The sequence below is a fragment of the Hyaena hyaena genome, unplaced genomic scaffold, assembly GCF_003009895.1.
Source record: "Hyaena hyaena isolate Hyena2069 unplaced genomic scaffold, ASM300989v1 scaffold_279, whole genome shotgun sequence".
Lineage (NCBI taxonomy): Eukaryota > Metazoa > Chordata > Mammalia > Carnivora > Hyaenidae > Hyaena > Hyaena hyaena.
The window spans coordinates 904,751-923,110 of NW_024080910.1; the positions used below are offsets into that span (position 1 = coordinate 904,751).

The window sequence follows — 18,360 nt, forward strand, 5'->3', positions numbered from 1 at the left end:
AAAGTCCAAAAAAAAAAAAAAAAGAAAAAGAAATTTAGAAAGACTGGCATCAATAATAAATGCAAAGCAAAGTGCACCTGCTTTGAGGGTCAGTGGTAGAAAATACTCATCACTTATGTTAAAATGTCAGTAGATACACAGAATCTTCCTGGAAGGGTAGATAAAAACCAGTTCCTTCTGAGGGAAAACCTGGGTTAGGTGTGGAGGGAACCTCCTCCATACCTTCTTTGGGGTTGGCCGATGGGAGGCACGGCATGGAACCTGGCAAGTGGTGTCAGGGTTTTACTGCCCTGGCTCCCTCTCTGCAACACTGCGGGAGGCTGGCTGTGTCTCTCAACCACAGACTCTCATCCCTCACCTTGTCCGACGGCCTCTCCACACAGCTCTTTTCTCCAGGTTCTGGAACGGGTTTCTGCAACAGCTCCCTCTCCTTGCCCTCAGGCCCAGGAGGGTAAGGACACTCCACTGCACACTGCACACCTTTCACTGGCTCCCACCCTGCCCACATCCCAGGAAACTTGTTTTTTTTTTTTAATGTTTTATTTATTTCTGAGAGAGAGACAGACAGACAGCATGAGCAGGGGAGGGTCAGAGAGAGAGGGAGACACAGAATCTGAAACAGGCTCCAGGCTGTGAGCCGCCAGCACAGAGCCCTATGTGGGGCTCGAACCCACGAACCGTGAGATCATGACCTGAGCCGAAGTCGGACGCTTAACCGACTGAGCCACCCAGGCGCCCCCCAGGAAACTTGTCAAACGACCCCCTGTGAGAGCACCCTCTCTGTTCCCTGCTGGGACTCTGGGAGATGTAACACATCAATGCATGACTTTCAAACACATCAGAAAATTATTGTCTAGAAAACGCAAAGTGGATGTATAAATCAAGTACCTTATGTGGTCACAACGAACCATTAACCAGTAGGTAAACGGAGTTGAAGTGGAGGGGCGTGTTGTACCTGTTCGTTTACATCATCCATCCAGAGGCGTAACGTTTTCCGGATCGTTGGGTAATTGTTTCTGCCCCCCGACTGTGGTTTCAGCAGGCCAGCCTTCTCTAGGTTATGTAAGGTCAGTATGTGCTCATAGCCGTAAGTCTGCAAGAGAAGTCGTTTGGCACTGATGTCAGATCAGGAAAAGGGTTTCTGCCACTTTCTAAAAAGAGCGCTTCCCACAGATCAATTCAGTTCGTACTGGAGGGCACGTTACCGAAGTCCATGTAACGATTCTACGGGCGCAGGGGCGGAGCGGAGGATGACACCTGCTTCTCACTAAAACGAATCCAGCTCACTGTTTCAAAGAGGAATTTACGGTTTTTACTTTATTTTATTAATGTTTATTTATTTTGAGAGAGAGCACAAGTGGGAGAGGAGCAAAGAGAGAGACAGAGACACAGAGTCCGAGCAGGCTCCAGGCTCAGAGCTGTCAGCACAGAGCCCGACGCGTGTCCCTGAAGGTTTTACTTTAAAGTCAGAATCTATAGACCCAGCTTAAGTGAGCATCAAATAAATGAATGTGTCATGTACTCCACAATACATATCTTCCCATTTACAAATAAATTATGTAGTTATATGGGATATAATTAGACATTAAAAAACAAAAATGAGGCACATCTACACACCCCGGTAAGAAAGATCTGGATAGGGGCGCCTGGGTGGCTAGGTCGGTTAAGCGTCTGACTTTAGCTCAGGTCATGATCTCAGGGTTCGTGGGTTTGAACCCCACATCGGGCTCTGTGCTGACAGCTCAGAGTCTGAAGCCTGCTTCAGATTCTGTGTCTCCCTCTCTCTCTGACCATCCCCTGCTCACGCTGTCTCTCTCTCTCAGAAATAAATAAAACATTAAAAAAAAAAAAGAAATGAACCTTTACATGAATACACACACACGCACACACACACACACACACACATATCAGCCAAACCAAACATGGTATAGAAGGATAGAAGGAGGGTGGAGGGAATCCAGTTTTCCCCATAAAACCGCCCAAGCCAAGGGGAAATGTTCATTCCCTTCCAAACACTGAGAGAATAGAAGAAAACTCTCCTTTTTCTCCATTCCTTCTTACTTCACCCCAAAGAGGAAATAGCTAATTCAGTATCCAGTAGAGGACTTTACCACTTGGTGGGGTTATTATGCCTTAATAGGAAAGGAAAAGGAGGAAAAAATGTCATCCAAGTATTTCATTTCTGCCTGCTTTCTGGATTGGTAAGGACTGCCCCTTGCTAGAAGGACGCCCAAGACAGGGTCCATGGCTTGATGGCCGGCCATTGTCTCCAGTTTATCTGCCTAAGAAAGATTAGACTAAGTTAAAATTGAAGTGGGAGATAGGAGGCAACAATGTCTTCTGCAAATCAGGTCTAATGTTAATACAGCTGGTGCTTGGTTCTTTGGTCTTAGGTGACCAAGTGAAATTGTCAATATTCAACCAATGTGCCCTACAAAAATAGCCAATCCAAATGGATCAAGCTACTATTTTATGCCAGGTAGAATCTGGAGGAGAGCAGAAGTAAGTGATTAGAGCCACAAACATGCACCATTAAAGAAAAACAGTAGAGGTAGCATTTTAGACACAAAAGACAGCCTCTAAATACAGATATTTTATCAGAGTGAAAACATGATGCTATCCTCAGTTTTTCTGAAGATATTTAAGGCCCATAAGCTAGAGCTAAAGGACCAACCCTATTGCATCTTTAGATCATAGCATGGGATGCTATGGAGATTTCCTGAAATCTCCAAAAATAGGCTTATTTTTGATTTGCAGGGCAGTTCTCCTATCCAAAGTACCTACACTGCTTTGTCATCTTCATCATGTTACAAAGCATGTAAGAAGACATACAATAGCAAGATAGACTAACTTTATGACACTTATGATGCTCTGGCATTTGTTCCTTTTCATGAATTAAAGTAGCTCTTTGAAACAGATAAAATCTAAGTCACAAATTTGATCTTTTAGAAGAAATCACTTTCTGCTTTCATGGAAAGGAGTAGCTTCCTGGTCTTTTCCTGTACCTTTAGACAAAGCTACTCACTCTTTTCAAATAAAATGAATTTTGTTTATACTTCCGATTAATTTGGTGAAACTGTGTAACTAACTCAAAGAAAAAAACTTAATAGTCTCAAATGTACCATTTACTTTAAGTGCTATGTGACTGCCTACATTTTCTGTTTTGATTAAAACAAACAAAAATACCCTACCACATTTACCTGAAATCAATGTTGGTATGCCGTTTTTGAAATGTATAATTTATCTCCAGCTGATATTTTCCAACAACTATAATAAAAATGCAGAAATCGGTGGGCCACCTGGGTGGCTCAGTCATTTGAGCATCCGACTCTTGATTTCAACTCAAATCATGATCCAAAGGTTGTGGGATCAAGCCCCGCATCAGGCTCCATGCTGAGTGTGGAGCCTACTTAAGATTCTCTCTCTTCCTCTGCCCCTCTCCCATTCTCACATGCACACTCTCTCTCTAAAATAAGAATAAATAAATAAAAATAAATAAATAAATAAATAAAAATAAATTCAAAATTTCATTTAAAGTTCTATAAGAGTTTGGAGAAAAATACAGAAATACCCCCAAAAGACTTAGTTTAAAATTACCCCAAATCTAAGAACAAATGGAAGAGATATCAGGCCATTTTGCAGTAAGCACATTATTCTGGACTCATTCTAATAAAACTGAATTTCTTCATCAACCAGTACCAAACATTTTGTCTAGATGTTTCATTAGCAGTAACAACTGCATAAATGTGAGAGAGAACTAGAGACCGAGAGAGAGGATGCAGCAATCCAATGGTAAGTACATTACTGGCAGGCTACTATGATATCACATCACAAGTGAAATTGTTATGAGATATATCAAGGGGAGGATTTATATTTTTTTCATTATTTAATCACCTTGCATGGATTTTGAGTGTCCTGGGGCACAATTACATTTAACCATCACAACCTTATAATTCCATGCTGGTGATTATGCAGTGAATTTCTGTGTAAGTCAGAGATGTATCATTACAATCGTCCAAGTACCAATTGGCCTCAATTAGTCCAGTTATGTAGTGGCTCTATATTCTACCACTTGAACTTATTCACAAAGACATTATAGAGACATAGACACACATCAACTAAATATACTCACACATAAAGGCATAGATACACATCAAGTAAAGTTGAAGGGGTAAAATTCATATTTTGTATAGGAAATAAGTTTAAAAATTGGTGGAATGACAGGCGATTAAGTCATGGGAGCAACAGAATTAGAGACCGAGTAAGGCCAGAGAAAGTTCATTATTTTTTATTCAGCAAACATTACTGAATATCTACTAAATTCCCAGTTCTAAGTGAGACCGTGGAGGAAAATACTGTAAGAGAGGAGTGACCATGTTCGAGAAGCAGAGGGACTAATGAGTAAACATGAAAACTAGATGGAGTGTGTCTCCATCCAGATCGAGGTGGTCTGGGGACTGTTGGCAAATGGAGTTAGCACAGAAAGGACGAGAAAAGCTTGAGTGAGCGGGTATTGATAAGAAGAGGAGATTGGGATATATGTATGTGTGTTTAGGAAAGAGCATAACCAAATGTGATTGAAAACTGCAGGGGAAGATCCATTGGTAAGAGATCGAAGCTAAAAAGACAGGGGGAGAGAGAGGAGCAAAAAGCTAAGTGAAGCTGTGATCCTCCAATGTGTACTTTAAAAAAATGTAATTGACTTCTGTTGTCCTAAAGCAATATCAATACAGACTTCTTTTATGATTAAATAGTGTTTGGAAACTGCACTTGAACTCTATGGATACTAGGAGTCCAGGGACTAGTATTTTAGCCCCAACCCTGGCATTAACTTGCTCTATTATTGGAGGCTCAGTTTTCTTAGTCATGAAATGGGTATAATCATAACTCTCTTAAAGTGCTGTTTTGGAGGGGCGCCTGGGTGGCTTAGTTGGTTGGGCGTCCGACTTTCGCTTAGGTCATGATCTCGCGGTTCATGGGTTCGAGCCCCACGTCGGGCTCTGTGCTGACTGCCGGCTCAGAGCCTGGAGCCTGTTTCAGTCTGTGACTCCCTCTCTCTCTGACCCTCCCCTGCTCACGCTGTCTCTCTCTCTCTCTCCTAGAAATAAATAAAACATTAAAAAAAAATTTTTTTAAAAGTGCTGTTTTGGAGATAAAGTAGAAATAGTGTGTTTTGCCAACTATAAGGATAAACAATACAGTCTACTGTAAACATTATTAAAAGCTACCAAGTTCAAATAATAATCCTGGAGCTATCACCTTGGCTTCAGAGAATGTGCCCTGGCCATTGAGCATGGCATGTCTCAGTGCCTCCACCAATAAGATCAGGTAATTTGGGATCAGACACCTCTCTGGTAGGTATCATCTAAAGACTAATGACATGGAAGAATTCATTTAAGTCTTTAGGAGAAAAAAGATGGAAATCTAAGGTTGTAATGAACACATTTCTTTCCAAATTATTCTTGATGTTCTTTGAGATTTTTCAGAGCATAGGAAGAATGAAATCTTGCCATTTGCAATACGTGGATGGAGCCGGAGAATGTAATGCTAAGTGAAATAGGTCAATCAGACAAACACAAATACCATATGATTTCACTCATATGTGAAATTTAAGAAATGAAACAAATGAGCAAAGAAAAAGGAGAGAGAGAGGCAAACCAAGAAGCAAACTCTTAACTATAGAGAACAAACTGATGATGATCAAAGGGGAGGGGGCTGGAGGATGGATTAAATAGGTGATGGGGACTAAGGAGAGCACCTGTTGTGATGAGCACCAGGTGTTCTACGGGAGTGTAGAATCACTATATTGTACACCTGAATCTATGTATGTTAACCAACTGGAATTTCAATAAAGACTTAAAAAAATAAACAGAAAAGGGAAAAGATAATTATGAAATAGTATTCATTTGGTTTTTTTTTTTTTTTGGTGTTGATATTTTATAATTTCTTTTTGGATATAGAAATGTATGCAAAGAAAGTAAATCTACTAAAAATTAATGACAGAATCAGAAGGGTTTTTTAACAGTCCCCATCTATAAGGGTGGGCATCTATTATCATGCTTTTTCTCTTTTATTACTCCAACAACCACTTTGCTCAGGAGGTAAGCTACCAGAAAACTATTGGAAAATTATATGGTCAGTATGTTTCACACTATATGACCACAGGGAAAAGGCTGGAGCCAAAAATCACTACAAAATAATAGCCTGTTTACTAACAGAAACTCCCAAATGTTTTTTTTCTGTAGTTACAGACGCAGTGATAAGACCTCTACCTATACTAATTTCTGTCATTAACCTTTATTAAAATAGTGTTCTTAAAAATTTTTTTTAATGTTTTTTATTTATTTCTAGGAGAGAGAGAGAGAGAGACAGGGTGAGCAGGGGAGGGTCAGAGAGAGAGGGAGTCACAGACTCTGAAACAGGCTCCAGGCTCTGAGCTGGCAGTCAGCACAGAGCCCGACACGGGGCTCGAACCCACGAACCGCGAGATCATGACCTAAGTGAAAGTCGGACGCTTAACCGACTAAGCCACCCAGGTGCCCCCAAAATAGTGTTTTTAAAAAAACATGACAGAACTCTTACTGATACCAATAGTTTGAGTGATCGTGACCACATCGCTTCATCTTGAAACTTCTGAGTCTCCAGCTTTTAAATAAAAGGGGTGGAGGGGTCAAGATGATTCTAAACTGAGGGGCACTTGTAAATGTGTATGAGTACTTTTTTAGTGGCCAGTGGCCGGTGATGCTAAATGCCCTGCAGAGAGCATGGGACGTTCCTGCAAAATACACTGCCCCACCCAAAATGTCAGAAGCAGCCTGAATTCTCCCTAATATCCCTTCTGACAGTCAGTGATGCCAAGTGTCTGTCCATTCATTAATTCATTCAGCCACCCATTGTTGATTCCCTACTGTATGCTGGGCACCAAGCTTCCCTAGATGAATGTTTTAGAAACCCTGGCTTAAATTGTACCCTCCTTTATCTTTTCCCCTTCCTTTTAAACGTCTTCCCCACCCATAGTACCATGTGACCTATACAAATAAGGATTTTTTCAGCTCAACCTATTAAGGCAATAGATCCCAGGACTTATCAAGTGCTTTGGGGTTTCTAATGACATTGGGAACCAAAAAGGCTCATTCAGTCCTCCCCAAAGATTGAATGATGGCCTGGTTTGCCTTTAATAACTCATGAAGGGAGGGACTCCTGGGTGACTCTCTTGGTTAAGCTCCTGACTCTTGCTTTCAGCTCAGGTCGTCATCTCCGGTTTGTGAGTTAGAGCCCCACATCAGGCTCTGCACTGATATTGCAGAGCCTGCTTGGGATTCTCTGTCACCCTGTCTTTCTCCCTCTCTCTTGCTCATTCTCTAGTTCTCTCTTTCCAAATAAATTAATAAATATTAAAAAATGTTTAAATAATAATTCAGGAATGGAGGTCTTCAGCCCCACTGACCAAGGGCTTCCAGCTAGACAATGAAACCAAATTATAGTAAGTAGCTAAATATTTCAATTCAATCATTTCTAATTTTTAAACAAAACACCACTGTTTTACGCCCAGTGAACAGTTTTCACTGGCAAACTCAAATGTCTTAATATGCTTAAATGGCATTTGAGGCTGCTTGTACTAACTGCCTCAGAGCATTTTACCATATCAAGTAGGATCATTAACTTGCTAATTAACTGTGCAGTGAGCAAACTTGCAGTAGTGCCATCTTATCAGCCACTTTCCTGATACAGAGTTCCTCCAGGAGTGCTGTGACCTCTAGACTCAGCCCCCAGCCTTCGCGCTGTTACTCAGCATTCACATGGCCCTTCCATCACCTTATCTCACAGCACCCTCAGAGACAGCTTACAATTCTGATTGCTTGCGGTGCAAAGGAAACTGATGCACAAGGAAGGGTGAGGGTCTGCCTGACCACAAAACATCTTTAGGGATAGAGGGCATTCTGAGTGCTGCTTTACAGAGCCAAAAAGTCATACTGATGGTCAGGGATGCTTTGCAAAGAAACAAGCCTTTTTCATCCTTTCATGAATTTTGGATGTCATTGATCATTAAAAATCCTGTATATACTTGTTCAATCACTATCATTGGATACTTCTCATGAGCACAGCAGGGTCTGAGTAATGAGAATGTAGTCCTGTTTTCATCGACCTCTGGACACGTGGGGAAGTCAGACATTGTGCCAATAATTCTGTCCTCACTAAGTATTATTGCAATTGACACTATAAAGGAAAAGTACAGGATATAAGGAAAGCATCAGTGGTCCTGACCTAGCCGGGGGACCCAAGAGGCTTTCTTGAGAAGGCAGTTATAAAAGTGCAGGCCTGAAGGAAAAGTAGGCAGGATTTCAGGAATTGAGTGGGACATTCCAGATGGAGGAGGATGCATGATTGAAGAACCTGAGGCAGGAAGGAAAGGCTTATTCCAAGTAAGAGAGGATGCCAGCTTAGTCCTGGTGGCAAAAATGGGAGAGGGTGGAGGCGCCTAGGTGGCTCAGTCGGCTAAGCATCCAACTTCGGCTCAGGTCATGATCTCATGGTTCATGGGTTTGAGCCTCGCATCAGGCTCTGTGCTGACATCTAGCTCAGAGCCTGGAGCCCGCTTCTGATTCTGTGTCTCCCTCTCTCTCTGACCCTCCCCTGCTCACGCTGCCTCTCTCTCTCTCTCTCTCTCTCACACAACTCTCTCTCTCTCTCTCAGAAATAAATAAAACATTAAAAAAAATGGGAGAGGGTGGCATGAATGGATTTGAGAGATGTTTAGAAGATTTAATTGACAAAACCTGGTGACCAACAGGACGCAGGCAGTAAGAGTGGAGGCATATAGGGATCCCTGACCTGCATCTGACTGCTGGGTGATAGTGTTACTTGTTTAGGGTTCCAGCAAAGAAGCAGAACCAGGCGGTGGGCCAGGATCACCAGTTTCTCATTCAATACATGGAGTTTGAAGTCCTATGAGATACAGTTTGTCTAGTGGAGACCCTGTCTCACATGCGGTATCCAAAGGTCATTGTATCTTACTGGCGTGTAGTAGAAACAACCCGCTCTGTGGAGCCCAGAGCACATGTTGGGAAGAATGGTGACAGACCAGCATTGAGGCCCTTGTAAGTTAACAAAATGTTTTCTCATGTATTATGTCAGAGCTTCACAGTGATCTTCGGGGGAAGTCAGTGGATTATTATCTTCATTATACTAGCAGGACAATGAGGCTTCCTGAGTTTGTGATTTGCCTACGGTGACACTACTATAAGTAAGGATCACCAGATCAAACTGAAATCTCCTGACTCCGAGCACAAGGGTCTTCTCATTTCATCACATTAACTTGCTACAAGATTGGGGCCAACTCCCTACCAAGTCCTGGGGTTTCCATTCACATGGAATCTCATTATTAGCACAAAATACATAAGAAATGACATCAAAGATTTTTTTTCTACACTACACATTTATCCTTCCCTCTCTCACTCTCTTTACTGTTTTTACTACAGTATTTTTTAAAGTCTTTGTAAACTTGAGAATAATATTTGTATTTATATTTAGAACAAATATTTTTATAAGTGGTGAGGAGATAGTTCTTTGGGAGACATTAAGTTCAATGTTGTCTAAATTCTACTAATTTATAAAACATGATAAAACCTCTGCCCCCTCACCTCCTATTCCCAGATTTACTCTTCAAATAGTGGGGCCATCTAAAATGGCTCAGCATCCTCTCCCTCATGTAAGTGGTTCCAGGGGTGAAGTCCTGGCGCTGAGGAAGATGGGAGGCAGAGCTGCCCTGGCCCAGTAAGGGCAGGTGACTCTTCACCACCAGCCTGTCTTATCCATTGGCGTTCTCCCCTTTCCCTCCAAAGTTGGAGGGTGTTTAAGTAAAGTTACTTTGTGCTAGTTTCAGAGTCTATTTTAATGTAATCAGTTCTGGGTCTACACAGAAACCGAGTTTCAGGGGAAATAGCCTTTCTACAGGGCTAAGTTAATTTTTCTTTATTACGTGGAAAGCTTCCCCCTGAACCTCCCATTGTTGTTTACCTCCCTCCTTACCTATAGCTCTTGGACTGTTTTGTGATCCCGGTGGTGATCTTGCTCTCCTGGTTCTTCCTGCTGATCCGGTACAAGGCTGTGCATTTCCTCGGCATCTTTGTCTGCATCCTGGGAATGGGCTGCATGGCAGGAGCGGATGTGCTTGTGGGAAGGCATCAGGGAGCAGGTGAGTTTTTTCCAGGTGTTTCCCCCATTATGTGCCTGTGTGGGTAAGGCCAACACAAGACACAGAATATTCGTGGTGGGGTGGAAACTAGGAAACTGGTCTTCTCAGTGTCTGTGTCTTACTCACGTTTGTTCCTCAACACCTAGAACAATGACACATGGGAGGTGCTTAATCCATGTTTCTTAAGTGAATGAAGGAAGCAAAATACAGATTTTCCTGCCCTTTTTACATGCGTTCAGAAGCATTTAGATGGTGCTGAATGCTGAGTCAGGACCTATGTGGAGGATATTTTGCAGTCCATTGCTGGCTGGCCCAAACCTGCTGATTAGAAATGGTGTCAGTGGGTCATGGGACCTTGTCTACACCTTACCCTCCAGCTCTTTCTTTCTCAGGTCAGAGAAAGACTGAGCTTTCAAACCACTAGGTGGAAGTTGGTATGTAAGTTAAGAGTGGATATATGAAGTTTGAAGAGTAAATTGGGAATACTTAATATTTTTATGGAAGAGAGCTAAATTTAATCTCCTTGTACATGGTTTTTTGTTTGTTTATTTGTTTTGGGGCAGGGAGGATTTGTGGTTATCAATCACAGCTTGTAGACCTGCAAGGTAAAGCTTCAAGATCTACTCATCAAATTGCTATGAATCTGATGGGGATCCCTGATCGAGGATGGTTTCCAGAGGACCCTTTTTAAAGTATTGTGGTTCTTTAAAATGTACAAAAATTCTTATGGTACATAAGGTTTCGGAGGGCAGAAAAAATAACCTCCTTTTTTAACATCAAGAATGGGATAGAAAGTATGTTTTGGGGCACCTGGGTGGCTCAGTAGTTTAAGCAGTCGACTTCGGCTCAGGTCATGATCTCGCAGTTCATGAATTCAAGTCCTGTGTTGGGCTCTGTGCTGACAGCTTGGAGCCTGGAACCTGCTTTGGATTCTGTCTCCCTCTCTCTCTGCCCCTCCCCCACTCATGCTCTGTCCTGCCTCTCTCAAAAATAAATAAAATGTAAAAAAATAAATTTAAAGAAAGTATTTACACTTCTATAGTTCTTGGAGTTGGCTTTTCTTCCAGAGATTTAGATGATAGTCAAATTGGGGCATTTCTTGTAATGAGACTAGGTTGTCAGAAGTACCTGAAATAAATACAGTTTATGTTTTTAAGTTGCACCATAGTACATTACAGCTGAAACAGACCTTGTTCAGCAGCTTTATATTTGACACAGAAGAACAGCGAGATACAGGGAAGCCAAGTGAGTTCCCAAGGTCACAAAACTGAGAGAGCTGGGTCTAAGACAAAAGCTCTTGACCTCTGGGACAGGCTTCCTTTCTTTTTCTACATCTCTAGGAATTAGAGATACAACACAGAGCAAAGGAGAGACAGCCTTGGCCCTGACAAACATAATCAATTCCATCTCAACAGATAGGCTAAAAATACCTACAGCAGCTTTTCCTAAATTCTCTTCTAGGAAATGCAGGTTCTATGGGATATCAATAGATATCATATGAAAGAGCCATAGTGATCCTCATATGAATACTCTCTTTGAACCAATCAGAGAGTATTTTTGTCTGACACAATGTAACTAGTTGTTCTAAGGTCATAATTTGATTACATTTTCTCAGCTTTACTTGTAAGATGTAAACATAGACTAAGCAGAAACATGTACCCTTATTTATGAAAATTCTGCTTTGCTGAACCTTAGCCATTGGCTCCCAGCCATCATCTGGCATTTCCTAGTCAAAGAAGACAATTGCCCTCATAAATCTGGATGTTTAAGCCCAGAATGTTAAACTAAATTGAATTGATTTCACTAGAGCGTATTCACTACTCCTGAAAAAAAAAGTGTTTTCTTGATTTCCAATGAGGTGTTAGGAAAGGAATAATACTATTAAAGAAAAGAAAGTAAGTCCATTTGAGGGTCTTTCAAAAGTAGCCATTTTTTATTATTTAAAACATTTTTTAAGTTATTTACTTATTTTGAGAGAGAGAGAAACAGCACGAGTTGGGGAGGGGCAAGAGAGAGAGAGAGAGAGAGAGAATCCCAAGCAGGCTCCATGCTGCCGGTGCAGAGCCTAATGCGGGGTGAACAAAACTGTGAGATCCTGACCTTAGCTGAAACCAACAGTCCAACACTTAACTGGCTGAATCACCCAGGCTCCCCAAAAGTACTCATTTTTAAAACAATGCAGAGTAGCTCAAACATACCAGAGTGGATTTTATCTGTGTAAGACTCATAGTACCATCCTTTTTGTGATATGAAGTACTCATGTTAACAGAATTATGATTTATCATCGTGGAGTACCTTCCATGCCCAAGTACATGATATGATGTTCTAAGGGCAGCCTAAATATAGGATCCAAGGGCTTATTTTACAAAATATATTAGGCACCAACTTAAGCCACCATATAAAATATTTTGAAAGAAGAAAAAGACACGTTAGCTTTAAGGACAATATAATCTTAAAAATGGTGTGCATCATTATGCAAAATATTCCATTTGTTTTCACCTTTATGGTAGAATTGGTTCAATTTTATCACTTAGCCAAAACTTTATCACTTAGGGGACAAAACTTTCAATTTTATCACTTAGGGGACAAAACTTTACTAAAATACGTCAGTCACTCACCAGAACTTCAATCAGGTGTTCAATTCAATATAAATTATCATCACCCTATCAAGAGCTTTTCACAGGAAAAGAGAATGTCTGTCTCAGTCCTTTTTGTATGAGGTTAATCCATGGTTCAGCTTAGCTTGGGATTTTGAGAATTCTTTCCTCAAGCACAATGATAATGAACTGTTCAAAGTTACCTTGACTTTATGATAATTAAAGTAATTGTTCTAATTCTCCTTGATAGAATGCTTCTTCATCAGCTACCCAGGAACTCCTCATTTTGATTTAAGCCTTGCTAACGGAAGCTTCCCAGATGGCAGCAGGCTCTCCAGATATGAACTGTAACTGTCAGGGTACACAATGATGTGCCAGGCATCGTACTTCTCAGGAAGCTTTGCCAGCAGGTTTCCCCACGGCAGACGGAAGTGGAGAGAGGGTATCCACAGCGTTGCAGCCGGCAGGGTGCGCTACACAGAGTGGGAAAGGAAGGTTAGAAAGTCAGAAGATTAATAAGATAAAATCCAACTCAAGTAGCTACTAATTACAAAATATATTTCTTGCTCTTCAAAATATCATCTTTCTACCATGATACATGTATTGCATCTTATAGTTCATTTATTAAAGATGATACATATAGCAACATTTTCTTCTGATTATTAGACAAAACTGTAGAATTATTTCAAGGAAGAGAAAATATTTTCAAGGAGCTCGATACTTAAACACAATCAAGGAAAAGTGACCATTTTTTTGGTGCCAACCACTTTTCCATGCATTATCTCATTTAATCCTCCTAACTGTGCAAAGAAAGTCTTTTTATTCTTCCTTTTGCAGCTGAAGAAATCAAGGCTAAGAGAGATCAGAAGCGTGTACCAGGGCACATCAATACTAAATGGTGTGGCCTAGATGTGAACTCTAGCCAATATTCTTTTTTTTTTTTTAATTTTTTTTTTAATGTTTTATTTATTTCTAGGAGAGGGAGAGAAAGACAGCATGAGCAGGGGAGGGTCAGAGAGAGAGGGAGTCACAGACTGAAACAGGCTCCAGGCTCTGAGCTGGCAGTCAGCACAGAGCCCGACGTGGGGCTCGAACCCACGAACCGCGAGATCATGACCTAAGTGAAAGTCGGACGCTTAACCGAATAAGCCACCCAGGCGCCCCTCTAGCCAGTATTCTTTCTTCTACACCATTTATTACTTATTTTTCTATAATTGTGACCCTTATAAGAAATGTACAGCTGTTCTATTATAGGAAATTAGGATAAATGACTGCCCCAGATTGCCCAGAATGAAGGGGTTTCCTCCGATGAGGGAATTTGGTGCAAAAAACAAGACAGTCCCAGGAAAATAAGGTGGTTTATTACATTTACAGTTCAAAAATATTCAGTGGGATGGGTTCATTTTCATAAATCACATTAATAGTCTTTCAACACTCCAAAATAGCATAATCCACCATTTATTTCTTGAAAGAATGATAAGTAGTAGTTTTAAGTAATCTTCCCTATTCTTCTTTCACTGCCACACAGACACAAATGTCCCCCCAAACATGGTGTTTCTAGCACTTAAACAAAAATCTAATAAGGAAAACCAATTCTTGCAAAGCAGTTACGACTGTGTTGATTAGAAACAAGAAGCAATCCAAAATGAGAAATGGCCAGCCCAGAGAGACAGGTGCTTTTCAAAGAGAATGACTGATTTTTTTTAGACACCATTTAGTGAACTCTCAGTAAGTGCCCAATGATACATTAAGCATTTCATTTTATTTACATTATTTTGTGTACATTGTTTTGCTGTATTCTCAAACTAACCTCATTTTAAAATAAGGAAACTAAGGTGTTGCAAGATTGTATAGCTTGTCCAATGTTCAATAGTTAATAAGTGACAGACATGTGATTAGAACCCATGTGTACCTGAATTGAAAGCTGTTGCCACTCAAAACCTTTAGCATAGGATGAATTAAGACCTTTTCAATCAACTAACTTCACTTAAATATTTGTTGAGAAGTTATAAGAAGTTATACATGTGCCAGGATCCATGCTAGGGACTATATAGAATATAAAGCTAAGTCAGTCACTGTCCATGCTCCTCAACTCGACTGCGTAAGAAACAGAATGAGAGGGAAGACACCCAAATTAACAAATAACAGACATGGAGCAAAATGCACTGGGTGAAATTCAGACACAGGGGAGAAAGGTCTCAGTTGAATGGACTTATCATAATCTCAAAAGTATCCATTTACTCAAAATTTACAAAACATTATCACTCATCATGGTTTCATATATACATTAGTGACAGATTTGCTGGTTCATTTTCCCATGAACGTCATACAGAAACTGATTCCACCGCATCAGCTATCTATTGCATTGAAAGTGCATAAAACATGGAGTAATATGTTGTAATCTCCAGGAAACTGAATACAAATTGTAGATATAAACTATTGGTCCTAGAACTTTCTGATACTTACATCAAACATGATATAATTTAGTTGAATAAGGCCACCTGAGTGGCTCAGTTGGTTAAGTGTCTAACTTCGGCTCAAGTCATGATCTCACGGTTGGTGGGTTCCAGGCCCGCCTTGGGCTCTGTACTGAATGCTAAGCCTGGATCCTGCTTCAGATTCTGTGTCTCTTTCTCTCTCTGACCCTCCCTGCTCAGGCTCTGTCTCACTCCATCTCTCAAAAAATAAATAAATGTAAATAAATAAATGAATAAATGAATGAACATATGAATGAATGATGAATAAATAAATAAATAAATAAATAAATAAATAAATTTAGTTGAATAAAATCATGTCCTGGTTAATTTAGTTATATTTAATCAACCAAATTGTCATACATGCTATATGTGTATGTATCCATTTTCAGAGTTTTGAAAACTGATAAATACACTTACTCATGAAATTTTAATAAATAATATTTAATAAATATAAACAATAAATTTTTGTTGTTGACAATTTAGAAAACATTTCTGAACTTTCACTTACATAAAACTGTATTATTATTAACAGCAATTATCAGTGCCCTGGTGAAAACTCAAATTACTGGGGAATAGATTTCTATGGTCAAAGGCCTGTTAACAGAATAGGCCAAAACTGTACAAATGTGGAGTTTAAAAACGATTAGTGAGACTATTCATTAAAGCAGTATGGCCTCTTTTTAGAACTTATAAAAGATAAACTGATGTTCTGCTAATTTCTATTAAAATATGTCATTATAACTTAGCTTTCCTGAATCAATTCATATAATTTCATTAACCAAGAATTCTGTGTGAGCAGCACTTCCTCACGTCACTAATACAACAATAATTGATATTCATAATAATGACCCCATGTCATCACAAGATTCTGAAATGGCTCCTGAGTAAAAATGACTGAATTATATTCATTATAATGTTATAATTTTAGTAATGGATACTTTTTTAAATTTATGGGTTGTTCCTCAAATGAACTATTTAAAATTAAAAGCTTTGTCATTAGTTTCTACTTGACACATGAAAAAGATTAATTGGATTGCTGAAGATGACCTTCTCTATCAAAGCAACTTTAATTCCCCCGTGAGACGCACCCAGGGGCCTCTCTGGAGCTTTGGCTGTTCATCGGCTCTCCTTTATGCTCTTGGCTCATCTCTTCCCCATGAACTATGGAAGGTTCCCCACCCTCGCAAATCCAGATTCTCAGCCCACTCCCCGGAGGTTGATGCCACCAAGTTCTCCTGCCTTTCGGGGTCTCTCCTTCTCTCTTTCCAATCCTTACTAGGAGTGGGAAACTGGCTTTAGAAAGAATGACACCTTTAAAGTACAGTTGACCCTTGAACAGCATGCTTTTGAAATGCATGGGTCTGCTCATACATGGATTTTTTTTTTTTTATAAATACAGTACATTTCACATTTTCTTTTCTCTAGCTCACTTTATTGTAAGAATATTGTATATAATACATATACAAAATATGTGTTATTTGTATTATTGGTAAGACTTCTGGTCAACAGTAGGCTGTTAGTAGTTTAAGTCTTTGAGGAGTCAAAATGTATATGCAGATTTCTGACTGCATTGGAGGTCAGCACTCCTAACCCCCTGCCTTGTTCAAGGGTCAGCTATAAATGTAGAATCTCCCAAGGTGATCACAGAGGCAGGAATGAGGTCTTTCCCCTAGCCCAGCCTAGATTCTTTTATGTGAAGTCATTTCCTAGAGAACACTCAGTGCTCCCAATTGAACCAGAGAATCTGGCTCTCCAGTTTTATTTTTATTTATTTATTTTTTATTTCTGAGAAAGAGAGACAGCTTGAGCAGGGGAGAATCAGAGAGAGAGGGAGATACAGAATCTGAAGCAGGCTCCAGGCTCTGAGCTAGATGTCAGCACAGAGCCCGACACGGGGCTCGAACCTACGAACCGTGAGATTGTGACCTGAGACGAAGTCAGAAACTTAACCGATTAAGTCACCCAGGCACCCCTATGGTTCTCCAGTTTTAGATTGTTCCAGCTAATATGGGAGTCCAGAGCTACTCTAAGGAGAGTCCCTTCCCTAGAATCATGCTGGAGAGAGCACCTTTCTCCTCTGGCATTTCTTGTGCCTCAGAGCTGCATACCTGTCAAGCTCCCATGTACTGACCTGTACAGGACAGAGCTGGAGACTGCCTGGGTACAAGCCCACATAAGCTGCTAACTTCCACTCTCCGTGGCTTCACATTTCCTGGAGTGGAATTTGCTTAATTATAAGGAAGAGATGGGTAAAGCATTTATTAAAAATTGGACTCATTTTCTACGTGAAATGTTTATGTGATATTCAAATTTTTATAACATGTATATATCACTTTATAATAAAAAATAAATATACATATTTTGAAAAATTTTTTAAAAATTGGACCAACTCAAACGAACCAAAATTGATTTTAATACAAAGATTTTCATGGAGAAAAAAAGAAAACATTAATGTAAGAGTAAATCACATATATTTTCACTCTTTTATTTTTTAAAAATTTTTTAATGTTTTATTTATTTCTGAGAAAGAGAGAGACAGCATGAGCAGGGGAGGGTCACAGAGAGAGGGAGACACAGAATCTGAAGCAGGCTCCAGGCTCTGAGCTGTCAGCACAGAGCCCGACGCAGGGCTCAAACCCACGAACTGTGAGATCATGACCTGAGCCAAAGTCGGGCGCTTAACCGACTGAGCCACCCAGGCACCCCTGTTTTCACTCTTATATTACTTACTTTCGGGGAGTTGAAAACTTTAGCCCATAATCCCTTTCAGTCTCGTTTTCTAAGCAAGTATACATTTTGCCCATGGTCAAAATAAAGAGTCTCAGGTACTTCTGTTATAGCTTCTCTCCCTGTATAGCCAAAGGTAGAGATTCAGACTGATTCTGTTTGTTCTACACCAAGTTCACCAAACTGTTGGAAAGCGCCCTGCAGCAAATATAACATGTGCATGTATTAGCATATATTCCTAGATGTATATCCAGTCAGAAGACGTGGGACTTTGTAGAGACACTGCAATCGAGAAGCAGCTGATCCCTTTTTTTAGGTTAAGGAAGACTTCTGGTTGGGCAGACATAGGCAACCTTTTAATAAC

The 18,360-nt window shown here is 40.2% G+C and overlaps 1 protein-coding gene across 1 annotated transcript in view; it reads left to right on the top strand.

Moving 5' to 3' along the window:
* SLC35F1 (solute carrier family 35 member F1) overlaps nt 1-18,360 on the top strand; it is a 180,704-nt gene that overhangs the window by 119,742 nt on the left and 42,602 nt on the right. Inside the window, exon 4 of the mRNA XM_039246030.1 lies at nt 10,036-10,195. Coding sequence (XP_039101961.1) covers nt 10,036-10,195 — 160 coding nt within the window. The remainder of the gene's footprint in view (nt 1-10,035; nt 10,196-18,360) is intronic.